The sequence below is a fragment of the Dipodomys spectabilis genome, unplaced genomic scaffold (assembly GCF_019054845.1).
Source record: "Dipodomys spectabilis isolate Male_0828 unplaced genomic scaffold, ASM1905484v1 ptg000089l, whole genome shotgun sequence".
NCBI lineage: Eukaryota > Metazoa > Chordata > Mammalia > Rodentia > Heteromyidae > Dipodomys > Dipodomys spectabilis.
Window position 1 is genome coordinate 9,843,356 of NW_024870766.1, and position 18,777 is coordinate 9,862,132.

Below are 18,777 nucleotides of genomic sequence, written 5' to 3' on the forward strand. Positions count from 1 at the left end.
ATTCGTTAGCAAAAACTTTCTTAAAATCTTTGATATATTTAACTGAGATAAAAATTAATACACAGAAAGAATGTGGGTATGAGTGTAAATACTGTTGTGAGTAAATTTAAAAATACTCTTCCTGGTGATTATTTATTGCATGAAATTCTATCTGATCTTCTCAAATGAAAAAACCATCCAATGTAATCACAGTGTACTTCATACTCAGCATAACTCCAGGGCATAATAATGTAAGTGATACTTGATAATGGATGAGTATATTTATAGCATGGATTTATTTATTAAAAATCTAATAAAAGGAAGCATCTGCAAATATGACAGCTTGCTGCTGTTAAGAGAAAATAAGTGAGCAGAAGTATATAAGTATCTATAACCATTACAGTTGTTTACATGCTTCACTACTTAGTCCTTAAGTAGTTATTTTACCCTCTACCACATACTGTTGTTTTGAGCACTGATAAGGTACATGTCAGAACTTCTTCTTTTGTTTTAATGAACTTTATTATTATTATAGAGATGATCTACAAAGAGATTACAGTTATCTGAGTCAGGTAGTGAGTACATTTCCTTTCATACAGTGTCTTTTGTTCCCTCACCCTCTCCCCCTCCTTCCCTCCTGGCTCCACCCACAAGTTGTATATCATCATTGTCCAGTGAGCTCCACTGCTGAAACTTTTCATCTTTTTCCCTCCAATTCTGTACCTTCCCCCCACCCTCCTGAAGATGTACTCTTGAATGCACAATACATAAGGAAAAGAAAACCAAATCATCAAAAAATCATAAACATTAAAAATGAAATAACTAAATCAAAATGAAAAGAGTAGTCTCTTGTTTCTGTGTTTTGGAGTTAATTTCTATATGTATATTATTTTATATAAATATGAAGAGGCACTTAAGCATTGAACCTTTATGTTTCTCCCCCAAGAATATATTCTTTCAGTCTCACTGTGTGTGAATATGTAGAATCCTGTATAATTTCTCTTATCCCAGTGTATTCTAGATCTAATTTACACACATCAGAGAAAATACCTGTCCTTTGTCTCTCTAAGCATGGCTTATCTCATTTAACATTTGATCTAGTTACACCCATTTCCCTGCAAATGACATTGTTTTATTCTTTCTAACAGCAATATAAATTTCTATTGTGTATAGGTAACATAATTTTTGGGTCCACTCATCTGTGTGAGGCATCTGATCTGTTTCTATATCTTGGCTATTGTGAATAGTGTGGCAATGAACAAAGATGCACAGGTGTCTTTATCATGTCATATCCTAGCTCAGGATATTCAGGGTATATGCTGAGGAGTGGTTTCTGGGTCATAGGGAAAATCTATGTTTAATTTTTTGATGAACTTCTAGACTGCTGTCCAAAGTGGTTGTAAGAGTTTATATTTCTACCGGCAGTGCAGTAGGGTTCCTTTTTCCCCACATCCTTGCCAACATTTGCTGTTGTTCAAATTCACAATGTGGGCCAATGTAATTGGGGTGAGATGGAATCTTAGAACTGTTTTGCTTTGCATTTCCTTTATGGCCAGGGATGTTGAGCATTTCTTTTTTCTTTTTCTTTTTGCCATTCTTACCTCTTCTGAGTGATCTCTCCTTAGCTTCCTTTCCCATTTAGTGATTGGTTTATTAGCATGGGAAGAGATAGTTTCTTGAGCTGCTTGTATATATTGGATACTAGGCCTTTGTCTGATATATTGCTGGTAAAATTGTTCTTGAAACCTATTCCTAGCTGGTGCTGGTGGCTCCTACCTGTAATCCTAGCTACTCAGGAAGCTGAGATCTGAGAATTTTGGTTTGAAGCTAGCTCTGTCAGGACACTTGTGAGACTCTTATCTCTCACAATCCACTTCAAAAAATGGGAAGTTGAGTTGTGGCTCAAGTGGTAGAGTGCTGGCCTTGAGCAAAAGTAGGTCAAGGACAGAACCCAAGCCCAGAGTTCAAGCCCCAGGACAGGTAAAAATTAAAAAATAAAAACAAACGAACAAAAAATTGATTACTATTTTGGCGGAGCATATACTCCTGCAATTTGTTGCACTCCATAAGAGAAACTGCTTTTACATATAAAATGGTCAACAAAATAAAAAAAATCAAAATAAAAAAATTAACTATAGTTCATTTCGCAAAATGAATTTTGCCACGTATCAAAAGATAACTGGCAGAGTATATACTTAGCACGCACCCAATGATTAGGTAAAATATCATCCTTGCTATCTAGACATAGAATGGATGTATGTGTGTATGTATGTATGCATGCATATATCTATAATTATAAATTGATATTTTACCATATCAAATTTGCAACTGTGTAGCGGGGCACCAGTGCCTCATGCCTATAATCCTAGCTAATCAGGAGACTGAGAGCTGAAGATCACGGTTCAAGGCCAGGCAGGGCAGGAAAGTCCATGAGACTCTCATGTCCAATTAATGACCAGAAAACTGGAAGTGGTGCTGTGGCTCAAGTGGTAGTGCACCATCCTTGAGCTGAAGAGTTCAGGGAGAGCACACAGGGCCAGAATTCAAGCCCCATGACTGACCCCCACACCCCAAAATTTGCAGCTATGACAATCCATAATGTTGCTTAGAGTTCAGGTTTAGCTAATTGCTTGAATTTATTGATGAATTATGATTTATTGACTTACTGATTGCATTAATTTTATGATTTATTGATTTGATATTGCTCAAGTGTAAGATTAAACAAAATGATTAAATATTAGGAAAATGCAGCAAATAATATCATATTTATAAATTCATCCATCATAATTTCTTAACTTTATCTTATTCTTATATGTATTTAAGTGCAGTTTGACTTAAAGATAAAATAATATATTTTTGTTTTAAAAGTCATAGGATCACTAATGTTAAAAAATAATCATAACATTACTTTTTACATTATATTTATATCAAAAATTGGGGGCAGAAGAAAATCCAAATAATTTTATAGAAATTCAAATTTTTTTCCTGAATCTAGATTTTAAATGTTTTATCGTTTATTACAATAGATCTTGTGGCAAGATAAAGATGAAAGAACAAAATAATGCAAAACTGTGGAAACAGTGGAAAACTTCAGCACCAATATTATTATATAGATATGAAAGATGTGGAAAAGGAAGATGAGAATTATACTAGAGAAGGAATGGCAATTATCAGAAAGGGGAAGTCAAGATTTACCCTTAGATTCTGAGTTCAACTACATATGATAACACTGAGGAAAAAGTTTTATGGGAGGAGTGGCTCAAGAGAAAATGGAGATAGAGAGTTATTCTTGAGCAAGTAAACATGTAACACTCAGCAATTCTTCTCGTTCAGAGGAAAACAGCTTTCAAATTAGAGATGAGAATTAAAATAACTCATCCTCACGATGGAAAAGGGAAATCGACAGAAATTCTACAATTGTATTGTATACTTTCAAATGAGGGATTTTTTTCTCTCAGCTTTCTTTTTTTTCTTTTCTTTTCTTTTTTTTTTTGTGGGTCCGATCGTGGGGCTTGAACTCTGGGCCTGGGCACTGTCCCTCAGCTCTTCAGCTCAAAGCTAGCGCTCTACCACTTGAGCCACAGCGGCACTTCCGGCTTTTTTCTTTTTGCTTATGTGGTGCTGAGGAATTGAACCCAGGGCCTCAGGCTTGCAAGGCAAGCACTCTACCACTGAGCCACCTTCCCAGCCCCTCAGCTTTCTTAAATTCTTCTAATACCAAAGAAAAAGAAATTCTCTCCATAATTGAATTAATAACAAATAGTGCAATATAATGATCAATAAATGTATTCATCATACAAATTAACTTACAGACAAGCAAATAAAAGTAATCATTTGTAAATATTACAGAACACCATAAAAACCAAAAACATAGGTATTTAAGCCCATAAATTGAGAGTAAATTTTTTTTTTATTTTGTATTCTTTTAGTCTATATGTCTTTGTCTATGCCAATATAGAAAATATTGTCGTTGCTTTTCTTTGCTGGTTTCTGAATCACTTTGATATTTTCTTCCATTATGCCCAGCAGAGGCAGTAAAGTAGCCTTTGTGAGGTTTTGTTTTTTAGTCTTACCATTCTGTTTTCTAAAAAGATACTTGTGTTTTTTTAAATAACCTTAAATATCATCGTGTAAAATAATTGGTTGTAAAACTCATTATTTAATATTAGCATAAAAGTAAACAAGGAATGCCATGAATATTGTATATTTCAATTTCTTTTTTAAATAAGTTTTTTTTTATTGGGAAAATACTGTACAGAGTGGTTACAGTTACATGAGCAAGACCATGAGTACATTTCTTATCAAGCTTTGTTGCCTCCTCCTTTGTTTTTCCCCTACCATCCCTTCCTCCCACCTCCTCACTTACACTTCCTCTTTTCTTCTATCCCATCCCGACCTCCCCATCCCCACCTGAATTCTAAAGTTCGTTTTTCAACATAGTGTCTTGTACATCTCATTGTTTCAATGGGTCAACCTGTATCCCTATTTAAACAATTCATTTTTTTCCCTTCCCCTCCCCAAATTATATCAACATCATATACAGTGAAACTAGGGTTATATTTCAGTTTCATGATTGCATATTATTCTAAACTACTTATATTGTCTGTTAAATCATGTGATAATTATAACATTCCTTTATTCTCACTTCATGAGTAAGATCTCAGTAAGATAGAGATACTAAGTAACATGCACGTGGTTGTGTAGTTAGTGGTAGAGCAGGGCTGGATACTGTAACAGACTCTTTACCATTATGCAGTAAACACTGCCATCATCAGTGAAAAAAGTTTGTACACCCTAAGACAATTATCTGATTATATTATACTGAGTTCAAATTAGTGAGTTTCTTAAGATATATCCAGAGAACAAGGGAAGATTCAAAAAGGAGTACAAAGCCTGGCCTCAGATTGCTTGTGAAGAAGCGCAGGGCCAGTCATTGTAAAGGATAATCCAGGGCAAAAGAGCATCGTGACTCTCATTGAAATAAGCAAACAAAAATTATGGAAATGGAGAAGACTTTCCATGTGAACAATTTAAACTCCATATTTTTGGGAGGTACATGGGAAAGAACTTGAAAAAGTTTGGTAATCCAGGACATTAGTATAGAAATGTACTTGGGGAATTTCAATGGGAGATGAGCCTAGAACTGTATCCTGAAAAGGGAATAAGGGACCTTACAAATTTCTGAAAGTCATCAAACTTTGTGTTTATTTAGAAATTCAATTATCAACACTTTAAAGTGAGGATGGGAAAAGATGATTTGGATTATGAGATCTTTGAAAAGCACAGAGCAAGACATGAGGAAAAAAGAGAGCTTCAGAAAGGACAAAAGTCAGTGCCCTGCATCTTGTATATACACTTCTCTAATTTGGGGCGGTGAAGGGAAAAAACAAAATGCTTAAATAGGGATGCATGTTGACCCATTGTAACAATGAGATGTACAAAACGCTATGCTGAAAACGAACTTTAAGGGGGGGGGGGCATCGCGGTAAGTTGTGGAGGTGGAAAGGAAGGGATGGTAGGGGAAAAACAAAGGAGGAGGCAACAATACTCTATAGGAAATGTACTCATTACCTTGCTCATATAACTGTAACCGCTCTGTACTGTATTTTTATAATAAAAAACATACAAAAAAAAAAGAAAAATGCACCCAAAATGTGTCAGGGAAGAAATGACAGAAACTGCCCACTAAACAGATGTGTTGATAAAACTGGGGCAGGGGAAACATGGAAAATACTTTCTCCACATAACAAGGTTTATAAAAGACATAGGTGACTAACGTGATCTGACACACAGAGTCAAAGCATCATAGTGCAAATGAGGTTTGTGATTACTTCACATGTTTATGCTAATATGTCCAATATCCCAAAGGCTTTTCTTTCCTGTTCAGAATTTTTCTTCAGCTGGGGAATGCTACGGTTATGACCTTTTAGTTTAAAATAACCTTATTTTGCTATAGTAGAATGTAGTAAGATGTTCCACCAGCATTTTATGAATGACAAGTAGAAACATCTTGATTAATATAGTCAAAAAATACCCAAATAGCATGCACATGATAGAATACATTATATATAAATATGTATAGTATATAACATGTATGAATGTTTATTTCTATAATCTCCACAGTACAAGCAGCTGTTGTGTCCTGGCTCTGCTAAAACCTAGTCTGTATTTATAGCATTTTGTGAATCTTAATCTCAGGATTCTTTTCAGGATGAGTGAGCATTCCCATAATGTATGCAAAACACAAATAAGTGGTATCATCAACAATACCTATTACTTGCATTTATATTCTGTGTAACCTTTTATGCTAATCCATCCTCCATTCCTCCGTCAACTCACTCCTCTTGAATCTCTTTGAGGTTCATCTATCCCAAGGATGGTTCACAGTTTCCAACCAGGTAAGCGTCAGGAGATTTTTCCAGTCCTTTTTTTTCTTGGCAGCCAAAGGTTTTCCTATTCAGCAGCCAAAAATAATATCTCTACTCCATTTGGGCATTCACTAAAAATGTGAGGTGACCTAACTCTACATTCCTTGCATTCTTAATGTGTTTGAACTTCTCCTTCATGGTCTATTGACACTTTCAGTTGTTGTTTCCCTTGTATTTCCTCAAAACATAAAGGGAAGAAGCCAATGCTTCTTGTGGCACCATGCTGAGGTGTTGGTTCTCATCTGATGATGATTTTTCACTGTTTTCTGGATACTTACTTTGGAATAATTTTGAAGCCCAAGGCATGTTATTGGCCATATTGAAAGAGTTTTTCCATTTACGTAGTTTATAACTATTTAATTGTATACTAGTATGTATAAATGTTATGTATATGTATATGTAATGACGTACTAGTTTATAACTGGAGTTTTTCTTTTTTTTTTTTGTCGGTTGTGGGGCTTGAACTCTGGGCTTGGGCGCTGTCCTTGTCCTCTTCAGCTCAAGGAGAGCGCTCTATAGCTTGAGCCACAGCACCACTTCCGGTTTTCTAGCGGTTTATTGGAGATAAGAGTCTCACGAACTTTCCTGCCCGGGCTGGCTTTGAACCGCGATCCTCAGATCTCAGCCTCCTGAGTAGCTAGGATTGCAGGCTCGAGCCACCAGTGGCCGGCTTATAACTGGAGTTTTTCTTTTCACAATTGACTTCAACAAGTTCATAGCTTCTTTATCATCCAGCATCTAATTCAATTTGTTTTCTGTTTTCACTAGCATTAAAAGGCTATCGCTATTCAATTTCGACATATTTACAGATATTTCAGAAAGTTTTATGAACATTGAATAAATAATAGCAGCTAGTAATTTCAAAAACCTATAGAAAGACAGATGTAGAGGTACTTTTTTTCTTTAATTCTCTCAATACTCCACAGAGAAATATGTTTTCTGCCAGACAAGGACACTGTCACTCTGTGACATTAACACTTTGCTTATTATCTCAGACAGAGTCCCACTTTATAACCCAGTCTAACCCAGAAATTACAATCATCCCACACCTGTCTTTGAGAGCCAAGATTACCAGACTGTAGTGCTACACCAGCCTTAATGAACTTTGGGTGTGTGGGCATGTGTGGGCAAGTACTGTGTCTTGAACCAAGACTCTTACTATCACTATTTTTCTCATATGGGGTTGAGCCATGCCTCACCTTCAGGCTGTTTGCTGGTTAGTTGGAAATTAGATTCTCCAATATGTGAGTGCCCAGAATGGTTTGGAACCTTGATCCTACCTCTACCACCAGTGTACTTAGGTTATCCAAGTGAGCTAGCAGCACCAGGGCTTGTACTGTGAGATTTACTGTGATGTTACACATCCACTGAGTGCAAGAAGCATGGTTTCAACCCATTTCTGACTCTTTTCCTATTACAAGATAGTTTTTCTGTATGTTCAATGAAAGTGGGGGTTGCTTTTCATGTACTGTTTTTTGTTTGTTTGTTTGTTGAGTTCAGTCGTGGGGCCTGAACTCCGATCCTGGGCGCTGTCCCTCAGTTCTTCAGCTCAAGGCTAGTGCTCTACCACTTGAGCCACAGCACCACTTCTGGCTTTTTTCATTTTGCTTATGTGGTGCTGAGGAATCGAACCCAGGGCCTCAGGCATGCAAGGCAAGCTCTCTACCACTGAGCCACCTTCCCAGCCCATCATGTACTGGTTTTTAAAGGGGGTTCCTACACAAATAGTCATATTAGTGGGATCACTTTTCTAAGTGTGAAGAACATGAGAATGCGCATTTGTATGTTGTGACCTATCTACATTTTAAAGTCTTCTGTTTCTTTAGGTGGACAGTTCTGCCTCTGATTCAGAGATTGTTGGTTTAGGCTCTTTTCTGCAATGGGGTTATCTCCTCCTACTCTGCCCTGGGGCTTACTGATGTGCCCTAGCAGAAGAGCGTATGAGTGTTTTATGCCCTGACCCTCACACAGCCTGTGACACTTGTACAAGAAAGATTGCAATCATGAATTCCACCCTTTTTAGTCTAACTAATGAACTATGCATAATTTCCGTCCTATAAAACTAAACCTGTCCTGATTTCTGCATGTTTTATTTTTCAAAACTGCTTAATAATTATTTAATGCATTTAATTCACTTTCAGAAAAAAAATACATATATAGGTGTGCATTAGAGGCTCTTGGTGGAAGGGGTATGTCCAGTCAAATGCTGGCCAAAAAGTAGGGATCAAAGAGATTCAGATCGATTCTAATGCTGAGAGCAGCAAACTGTGTTCATTATTTAAATGAGCCTGAGCTGCCAAATGAATCATGAAGGTAACGCAGCACGAGTCCTGTGCCAAGGTGTCATTTTCATTAAGTGTGAGATTGCACCTGAAGGACAGTTTAATTTGCAGCTGCTAAAAATATTTCAACAGAGTGGTACTGTTACAAGTGGCAGGTGGTGCCAAATGTGGATTTTGCAAGAAATGCCATGTGTGGGCAGAGATGTGAGGGAATGTCAGGGGGTGCAAAGGAGATACAGAGGAGGAATGAGGGGCGTATTTACTCAGTGTTTATTGCCATTATCATGACTGAGGATTCCATGCTTCAGATGATAGCCTTGGCCCAGGATTATTAAATGTGATTATTTGTTTAGCTTCCACCCTATGCTCAAGGCATTGGAAAAGTACCAAAATATCTCAGAAGACAATGTCTCTTCCCCAGAGGCATATAATTTAAGTTATCAAGATGAGCAAATCCTTTCCAGTTCTATTTACCTTTCATAGTATTTATATTGCAATTTTATGCTGATGCAAGCACTGCACTTTGATCCTGCTCCAATGGATCCTACCATTTTCTTTTGATGTTCAACTTTTCATAGGCATCCCTATTAACTTTCTCCTTCACATAACTAGAAATCTCAAATTCTGCAAGCTCATAGGTTTTGTTAAACTGTTGTCACATAAGATTTTGCAAACTTCGCAGAGTAAAAAACATTTCAATATGGGAAAGTAGATTAGAGGTACTGTAGCTGTTTGCATTACTAAACACTCTGTTTATTTGTGTGTATTCGTTTCAATGGACTTGACCACACTGAAGTGGAGAATTTGTATCTGGAAACTGGAAATAGGCATTCTCTGCTTAAAGGGCTTATAAGACACAGATTTTTAAAAGAAAACTAACTAGTGACTTCTGGTTATTTAAACTCTGCAAGAAGACTGATAGAAGAAAATGGGCATAGAATAGTTTCCAGTGAACTTTACTAGATTTCTTTTTCTTAATTAAGTTTTTTATTGTGTAAATACTGCACAGAGGGGTTACAGTTACATGAGCAAGGTAATGAGTACATTTTTTTTAATTTTTTTAATTTTATTTTATTTTATTTGAGAACATACTGTACAGAGGGGTTACAATTACATGGGCAGGATAATGCATACATTTCTTACCAAGCATTGCAGCCTCCTCCTTTGTTTACCCTTCACCTCCCTTCCCAGCCTTCCCCCTCTCCCCCACCCAATCATACCCCCCTTCCCCCCCCCCCCCCACCGACATTGTAAAGCTGGTTTTGACATGACATTTTGTACTTCTCATTGTTGCAACAGGTCCACCTGAATCCTTAAACGACTTGTTTGTCCCCGTCTCCTCCACATGTTATACTGACATCAAATATAGTGAAAGCGGGGGTTACACTGTGGGGGAGGGACATACAAAGCAACAAAGAAATAATCTTATAAATGCGTTAGAAACACATGCATGAAAGAAACAAAAACATTAAAATACATATTTGAGGGTTCGTTTTCCTAACATCACATTCTCTGACTTTTTCCGCTTGACTCATACCTATACTAGATATTGCAAATAAGGGAAACCATGGGACCTATGTTTCTTTGGGCCTGGCTTACTTCACTTAATATAATTTTTTCCAAGCCTTTCCATTTCCTAACAAATGGGGAAATATCATTCTTTCTGATGGAGGCATAGAATTCCATTGTGTATATATACCACATCTTCTTGATCCATTCATCTACTGAGGGGCATCTGGGTTGGTTCCATATCTTAGCTGTGGTAAATAATGCTGCAATAAACATAGTTGTGCTGGTAGCTTTAGTGCGGTCTTTTTTGTAAACATCTGATCTCGGAACATTGATGCAAAACTTCTCAACAAAATTTTGGCCAACCGACTTCAACAATTCATCCAAAAAATCATACACCACGATCAAACAGGATTCATTTCAGGGATGCAAAGCTGGTTCAATATACACAAATCAATTAATATTATTCATCACATCAACAGGAGCAAGAATAAGAACCACATGGTTATCTCAATAGACGCAGAAAAAGCATTCGACAAGATCCAACACCCCTTCCTGATGAAGGTTTTGGAAAAATTAGGAATCCATGGAACATTCCTCAATACAATAAAGGCTGTATATGACAAACCTACAGCCAGCATTATACTCAATGGTGAAAAACTAAAGCCATTTCCTCTTAACTCAGGAACAAGACAAGGATGCCCACTCTCTCCACTTTTCTTCAATCTAGTATTAGAATGCCTAGCTACAGCAATAAGACAAGATGCAGACATAAAGGGGATCCAAATAGGGAAAGAAGAAATAAAACTCTCCCTCTTTGCAGATGACATGATCTTGTATTTAAAGAATCCCATAGACTCCACTCCCAAATTACTCAAGCTGATTCAAAACTTTGGCAAAGTAGCAGGTTATAAAATTAACCCCCAAAAATCAATGGCTTTTCTGTATGCCAACAATGAGAAAAGTGTGGCTGAAATTAGGAAAGCAACTCCATTTGTAATAGCCCCACAAAAAAATAAAAATACCTAGGAATTAACTTAACTAAAGAAGTGAAGGACCTCTATGATGAAAACTTTAAAATCTTGAAAAAGGAAATCAACACAGAACTTAAAAAATGGCAAAACTTCCCATGCTCCTGGATTGGAAAGATTAACATCGTGAAAATGGCAATACTTCCCAAGGCTATCTACAAATTCAACGCAATACCTATCAAAATTCCACCCTCATTCTTCAAGGAAATAGAAGAGGCAATCCAAAAATTCATATGGAACAATAAAAGACCCCGAATAGCAAAAACACTCCTCAACGGAAAGAACACTGCTGGAGGAATATCAATACCAAATTTCAAACTCTACTATAAAGCCATAGTAATCAAAACAGCTTGGTATTGGCATAAGAACAGACCTCAGGACCAATGGAATAGAATTGAAAACCCAGAAATGAACCTACAGACCTATAGCCATCTAATCTTCGATAAGGGAGCTAAAACAATAGAATGGAAGACAGACAGCCTCTTCAGTAAATGGTGCTGGCAAAACTGGTTAACTACATGTAGAAAACTAAAGCTAGATCCTTATATATATCACCCTGCACCAGAATCAACTCCAAATGGATCAGAGACCTTGAACTCAAAGCAGACACTCTGAAAACATTACATGAGTACATTTTTTTTATCAAGCATTGTTACCTCTTCTTTGTTTTTCCCTTACAATCCCTTTCTTCCCATCTCCTCAGCTACACTCCCTCCACCCTGTCTAAATTGTAAAGTTCGTTTTTCAACATAGTATCTTGTACATCTCATTGTTGAAATGGGTCACTCTGTATCTCTATTTATTTTTTTATTGTGAAAATACTGAACAGAGGGGTTGCAATTACATAGGCAAGATAATGAGTACATTTCTTATCAAGCATTGTTGCCTCCTCCTTTGTTTCCCCTTCCATCCCTTCCCATTCTCTGCTCCCCATCCAATCCTCCCCGCCTCCCCCCCCCCAACCCCCGCACCAAAGTTGCAAAGTTCGTTTTCAACCTAACCACTTGTGCATCTCATTGTTACAATGGGTCTACTTGTACCCTATCTAAACGATTTGTTTTTCCCCTTCCCCTCCACAAATTGTACCGACATCAAATACAGTGAAAGCAGGGGTTATATCATGGGGGAGGGACATACAAAGCAACAAAGAAATAATCTTATAAATGTGTTAGAAACAATTGCATGAAAGAAAAAAAAACATTTGAATACATATCTTAGGGTTCATTTCCCTAACATCAACTTTGTATCCCTATTTAAACAATTTGTTTTTTCCCTTCCCCTCCCCAAATTATACCAACATCAAATACAGTGAAAACAGGGGTTATACCATGGGGGACAGATATACAAAGCAACAAAAATTTACATGGTACCTTATAAATACATTAGAAACTCTACCAAGGAAGAAAAAACCACTTGTGTCTCTATCTTTGGGTTTATTTCGCTTAACATTATCTTATCTGAGCTTTTCTGCTTGTCCCAGCATATCATAGTTATTGCAAATAAGGGAAACCATGGGACATATGTTTCTTTGGGCCAGGCTTACTTCACTTTAGTAGATTTCTAAAGAGAACTGATCACAGAGGATGGTTAAGTGAACTTGAGTAAACTTCTTCTGTGGAGAGTTTTTGATGAAACGAAAAGTTACTGAGTTGCTTGTAGTTTCTCAAGATTATAATAACCTCTGGTCTTTATTTTTAGTTAAATGCAACTAAGAGAGATGGTTTCTTTATTTTAATGTTCTTGATGGATTCTCATTCTGAAAAAAAATCACAAATAGAATGTTAACTTTACCAAATTAATTATTGAGTACAAAAAGAGAAGGAAAGCTTCTTCTAGATTCAAAGAGTATAAACATCCAGAAAAAGGCTTTGAAAATTATTGCACAATAACTTAAAAGTAGTTTCAATTTAAAGAGAACATGTCTAAGTATTTCTTTACCAAAAAGCCTTTTGAATCTACAATGAACCCCACCCATCCAAAACATTTTAGCAACTCATGGCAAAACAAAACAATAATTGAGATTACTTAATAAAAATAAATCTATACTTTTTCTGAATATTTGTTTATTCATTAATTCATTCATTTATACATTCATTCACTTTTTTGAACTTCATATTATTCCTAACACTATGCATATAATGGAAGCAAACACAGGGAGATCAGTTAACAAGTAGAAAGGAGAAGGCAAACAAGTGATTAAAATAGTTTTATAGGTTCTACTTATAGTAGATGCTCCAGGTACCAGGGAATGGTTGTTGTGCTAAAAGGTGCTAGACAGTACAGCATGCTCGGAGGAAGGTGAGGCCAAAAGCAGGGGAAACAGATTGAACACGTCTGCCAGGAGGGAAGAGGTATACGTTTGAGTGGTACACTGGGAAAGATGAAGAATAAGCTTAGAGGAAACTTTATTATATGCAGAAACTGAAAGGGAGAGAGCTGGAAATAGAGGAAGAAACATGTCTATCCTAAGGCAAATATGAAAATGTGGATAATATAAAAAGAAGGAAATTTTCTTTCCCTGTCATACAAACAACATATATCTGTGCAGGTAGGAAAAGAGGTACTTTCCAGAATGCTAATATATTTATAGAAAGATGAAAGGAAAGGAACTCAAAGGAAAGAAAATTTGTGGAAAAGTTAATTAACATTCGTAATTATTAGTTTCATTTATTTTCTACTGTAGGTATACTGTGAATAATGTAATTGACAACAAAGTTTCCCATTTCTTTTCTTTTTTTTTCTTTTCCTTTCCTTTTTTTTTTTTCGGTTGTGAGGCTTGAACACTGGCCCTGGGCATTGTCCCTCATCTCTTTAGCTCAAGGTGAATGCTCTACCACTTGACCACAACTCCACTTCCAGTTTTCTGAGTGGTTTATTGGAGATAAGAGTCTCTTCTATGCCTCCATTAGAAGGAATGACATTGCCCCATTTGTTAGGAAAGACTTTGAAAAAAATTATCTTAAGTGAAGTAAGCTAGGCCCAAAGAAACATAGGTCCCATGGTTTCCCTTATTTGCAATAACTATTATATGTCTGGGACAAGTAGAAAAGGTCAAAAGCTATATGTGTGTGTGTGTGCATGTGTGTGTGTGCGTGTGTGTGTGTGTGTGTGTGTGTGTGTGTGTGTGTGTGTGTGTGTGTATGGTACATATATATATATATGACCAATATGACCAGATAAGCTGAAGTTAAGCAAAATGAAACCCAAGATAGGGACACAAGTGGTTTTTCTTTGTTGCTATTGTTTCTGATGTATTTACAAGGTACCATGTGATTTTTGTTGCTTTGTATGTCCCTCCCCCATGGTATAACCCCTGTTTTCACTGTATTTGATGTTGATTTAATTTGGGGAGGGGAAGGGAAAAAACAAAATGTTTAAATAGAGATACAGGTTTACCCATTGAAACAATGAGAAGTACAAGACACTATGTTGAAAACTTTACAGTTTAAGAATGGGGATGGAGTGTAGTTGTGGAGGTAGGAAGGAAGGGATGGTAGGGAAAAAACAAAGGAGGCAGCAATTCTTGAGAGGAAATGTACTCACTACATTGCTCGTGTAACTGTACCCCCTCTGTGCAGTATTTTCACAATATAAAATTATTTTAAAAAAAAGAGTCCCACAGACTTTCCTGCCCAGGATGGCTTTGAACCATGATCCTCAGATCTCAGCCTCTTGAGTAGCTAGGATTACAAGCTTGAGCCCCCAGCGCCCGGCTACAGTTTCCCATTTCTTTCTTACGCTAGAAAACTTGAAGCCAAATTTGTGACCTAGATGAAGTATAGTATTGATCAATGTGGAAAACACTTTTAGCCTTATTAGTCACAGTAACATCATTCTTCTTGCCATCTTAGCTTACCACAATTTAACTTATATTGCATGATCATATTTTGACACTTGGATTTTGTTCAGCAAAATTCATACTTATTTCCTTAACATTATATATGTGTCTTAATGGAACAGTTAATATAAGTTGAAGAGAAGAGGGATTATTTCAAGAAAAAAAACTGTAATACGAACATGAACAATGTGCAAAAGGAGCATGTAGAACAGGATAGAGAGTGTAAGCCTGTTGGGCTCCAATGATCCTTGCCTGTAGCTAGTACATTAAAAATGCACCTCCATATCTAAGTCTTCTTTCAGAAGAGGTGAAATTCTCTACCGAGAATGGCTTTAAACCAAAACCTTATCAATTTCAGTCTCCCAAGTAGCTAGAATTATAGGCATAAGCCACCACTTATAAGTGAGTTTGAAAGAAAGTTGATGATTTCCTTACTAAGCATCATGAATTAGTTTCAGTGAAAAAATTAGGTAGAATTTTGAAGGGCACAATTAGACAGAAACAGAAAAGGAAGACTGATGATCATTTGGTGATTCTTGCATCTGCAGGACTAAATAATTTCTCAAAGAGAAATAAAGCTATAAGAACATTGAAAATACTGAAATAATAGAAGGAAAACTTGAAGATGACGCCATTTCTAGGAATGAGAGGAAATAACAAGTGACCAAAGACAAATTTAGGGATTAAGGGGAAAAATAAACAAGGAAGTCAGGGATGAAACACTGATCATTAGAAAATTCTCAGTTAAAGAGACTTTGTATTGTAAAGATACTGTACAGAGGGGTTACAGTTACATGAGCAAGGTATTGAGTATTTTTCCTATCGAGCATTGTTACTTCCTCCTTTGTTTTTCCCCTACCATCCCTTTCCTCCTCACCTCCCAACTCTTCCCTGATCCCACCAAAGTTGGAAAGTTGTTTTCAACAGTGTCTTATACATCTCATTGTTACAGTGGGTCAACCTGTATCCTTATTTAAGCATTTTGTTATTTCCCTTCCCCTCCCCAAATTAGAAGAATGTATAAACAAGAAGCAGGGCACTGGAATCAAATACAGTGAAAACAGGGATTATACCATGGGAGAAGAACATACAAAAGAAAAAAAATCACATGGTACATTATAAATACATTAAAAATAGCACGAAAGATAAAAACCTCTTGTGTCCCTAACTTGTTGTTCGTTTCTCTTAGCACCATTTTGTATGGTTATATGGACATAGCTTTTGACCTTTTCTGCTTTTCCTAGACCTATACTAGTTATTGCAAATAAGGGAAACCATGGGACCTATGTTTCTTTGGGCCTGGCTTACTTCACTTAATATATATATTTCCCCAAATCTTTCCATTTCCTAACAAATTGGGTGGTGTCATTTTTCTCATGGAGGCATACAAAATGTGATATATTTTTTTTTTCTTGGTGCATTCATCTACCGAAGGACATCTGGGTTGGTTCAATATCTTAGCTATGGAGACTCTTATCCCCAATTAATCACCAGGAAACCAGAAGTGGTGCTGTCGGTGGTAGAGTGCTAATCTTGAGCTAAAGAGCTCAGGGACAGCACCCAGGCCCAGAGTTCAAGCCCCACGACTGATAAAATAAACAAAAAAAGAAAAATGAAAATTCATGGCTAAGGTTCAGGTTTATGTTATCAGCAGGAAGTCAGAATATAGATGTCAAAATATAGATTTTAGAAAGATTTGAATATTTTATTGTTCCAATGGTAGTAAAGAGTAAAGGAATGATGGTCAATATCTGAACTTACCTCAAGAAATAGGAAGTTGAATGTAGAAGTTCATACCCATCACTCTAGAGCACTTCTGGTCCTATGTTATGGGACCAACTCACAAGGCGCCACCTTTAAATGCTTTGAAATTCACTCATCTTCTTCATTCATTCATGCCTGCCTTTCCTCTCAACTTCCCATCTCAGTAACTGATTCTTTTTCAAGAATTGTTCAGCTAAAATATTTCATTAATATCCATTTTTTCCTCACCACTTCATACAGTCAGCATCCCATTACCAAGTGAAGCTCACCTATTTTCTTTCAAATGATACCTTGGTGTGCTCCTTCTCACCATGAATACACATCCAAGTCACCATCATTTCTGTGACTGCCTGTAGAGTGGTCTTTCTACCTCCATTCCTATCTCATTGCACTGTTTGATTGTTGATTCATGCTTTCAAAATAAAATATCTGTTTTTACTTCACCACTTCTGAGAATTTTTAACTTAGAAAATCCTGCTCTTAGTGAAAACTTCTATTACTTACTGCTTTAAAGTAGTTGTTGGCAGTCAATCGTTTGTGAGAAACTAAAAGTAACCCAAAAATTCTTTCGCTACATGTGGGTTTGGTATAGTAAAAATCACTTGAATTTGTAACAGAACCATTCACTAGGTTTATATATTTTCTTCATCATTGATTGGGAAGTAGGACAAAGGATATTTTTTAAATGTTTTTTATTGTGAAAATACTGTATGGAGGGGTTAAAGTTACATGAGCAAGGTAATGAGTACATTTCTTATACAGCATTGTTGCCTCCTCCTTTGTTTTTCCCCTACCATCCCACCTCCTCAACTACACCCCCAACCCCACTTCCCACCCTCAACCCCGCCTGAATTGTAAAGTTCGTTTTTTGACATAGCGTCTTGTACATCTCATTGTTGCAATGGGTTAATCTGTATCTCTATTTAAACATTTTTTTCCCTTCTCCTACCCAAATTATACCAACATCAAATACAGTGAAAACAGAGGTTATACCCTGGGGGACGGACATAGAAAGCATCAAAATTCACATGGTACCTTATAAATAGGTTAGAAACAATAGCAAGGAAGAAAAAAAAACACTTGTGTCCCTTTCTTGGCGTTCATTTTGCTTAATATCATCTTATTTGAGCTTTTCTGCTTGTCCCAGACATATAGTAGTTATTGCAAATAAGTGAAACCAATGATCAGAAACATGACCATACTAATGCTACCAGCACAAGTATGTTTATTGCAGCATTATTTACCATAGTTAAGATATGGAACCAACCCAGATGCCCCTCAGAAGATGAACTGATCAAGAAAATGTGGTATATATACAAAATGGAATTCTATGCCTCCATTCAGAAAGAATGACATTGCCTCATTTGTTAGGAAATGGAATGATTTGGAGGAAATTATATTAAGAGAAGTAAGCCAGGCCCAAAGAAACATAGGACAAAGGATTTTTGAATCCAATTTTACTAGAGGTTCAGGAGACCAGAAGATTCTAAGAGGACAAGGGATGAGCAATTAGAATGTGTTCGGTTAAAGAAGGAAGAGACTAACAAGAGAATAGGAGACAAACTACTAGATGATAAATATTAAGAAGTGATGGAAACCTATTTTTTCCCACTTATAATGAAAAAGATGAACTGTAGTGGTTGGTATGATTTATTAACCTTGAGCTAAAGTGTTTGCTGTAATTCACCTCTTAGATCCAAGATTCATCAGTGCCCACCTCATTCCTGAGAGTGACAACCCTGAAGATGACAAAGTTTATTTTTTCTTCCGTGAAAATGCAATTGATGGAGAACATTCTGGAAAAGCTACTCATGCTAGAGTAGGTCAGATATGCAAGGTGAGCTAAAGAGAGGAAAACTTGTGTGATGTTGTCCAAATTTTATTTACTTTCGTTTTCCATCTAGGCACCATTTCAATGGAAAATATACCTGAAATGGATGAAAACA

General features: G+C 36.6%; 1 protein-coding gene across 1 annotated transcript in view; it reads left to right on the top strand.

The window, feature by feature from the left end:
- The window catches only part of Sema3a (semaphorin 3A), a 222,638-nt gene that overhangs the window by 155,468 nt on the left and 48,393 nt on the right, over window positions 1-18,777 (top strand). Inside the window, exon 7 of the mRNA XM_042684788.1 lies at window positions 18,526-18,668. Coding sequence (XP_042540722.1) covers window positions 18,526-18,668 — 143 coding nt within the window. The remainder of the gene's footprint in view (window positions 1-18,525; window positions 18,669-18,777) is intronic.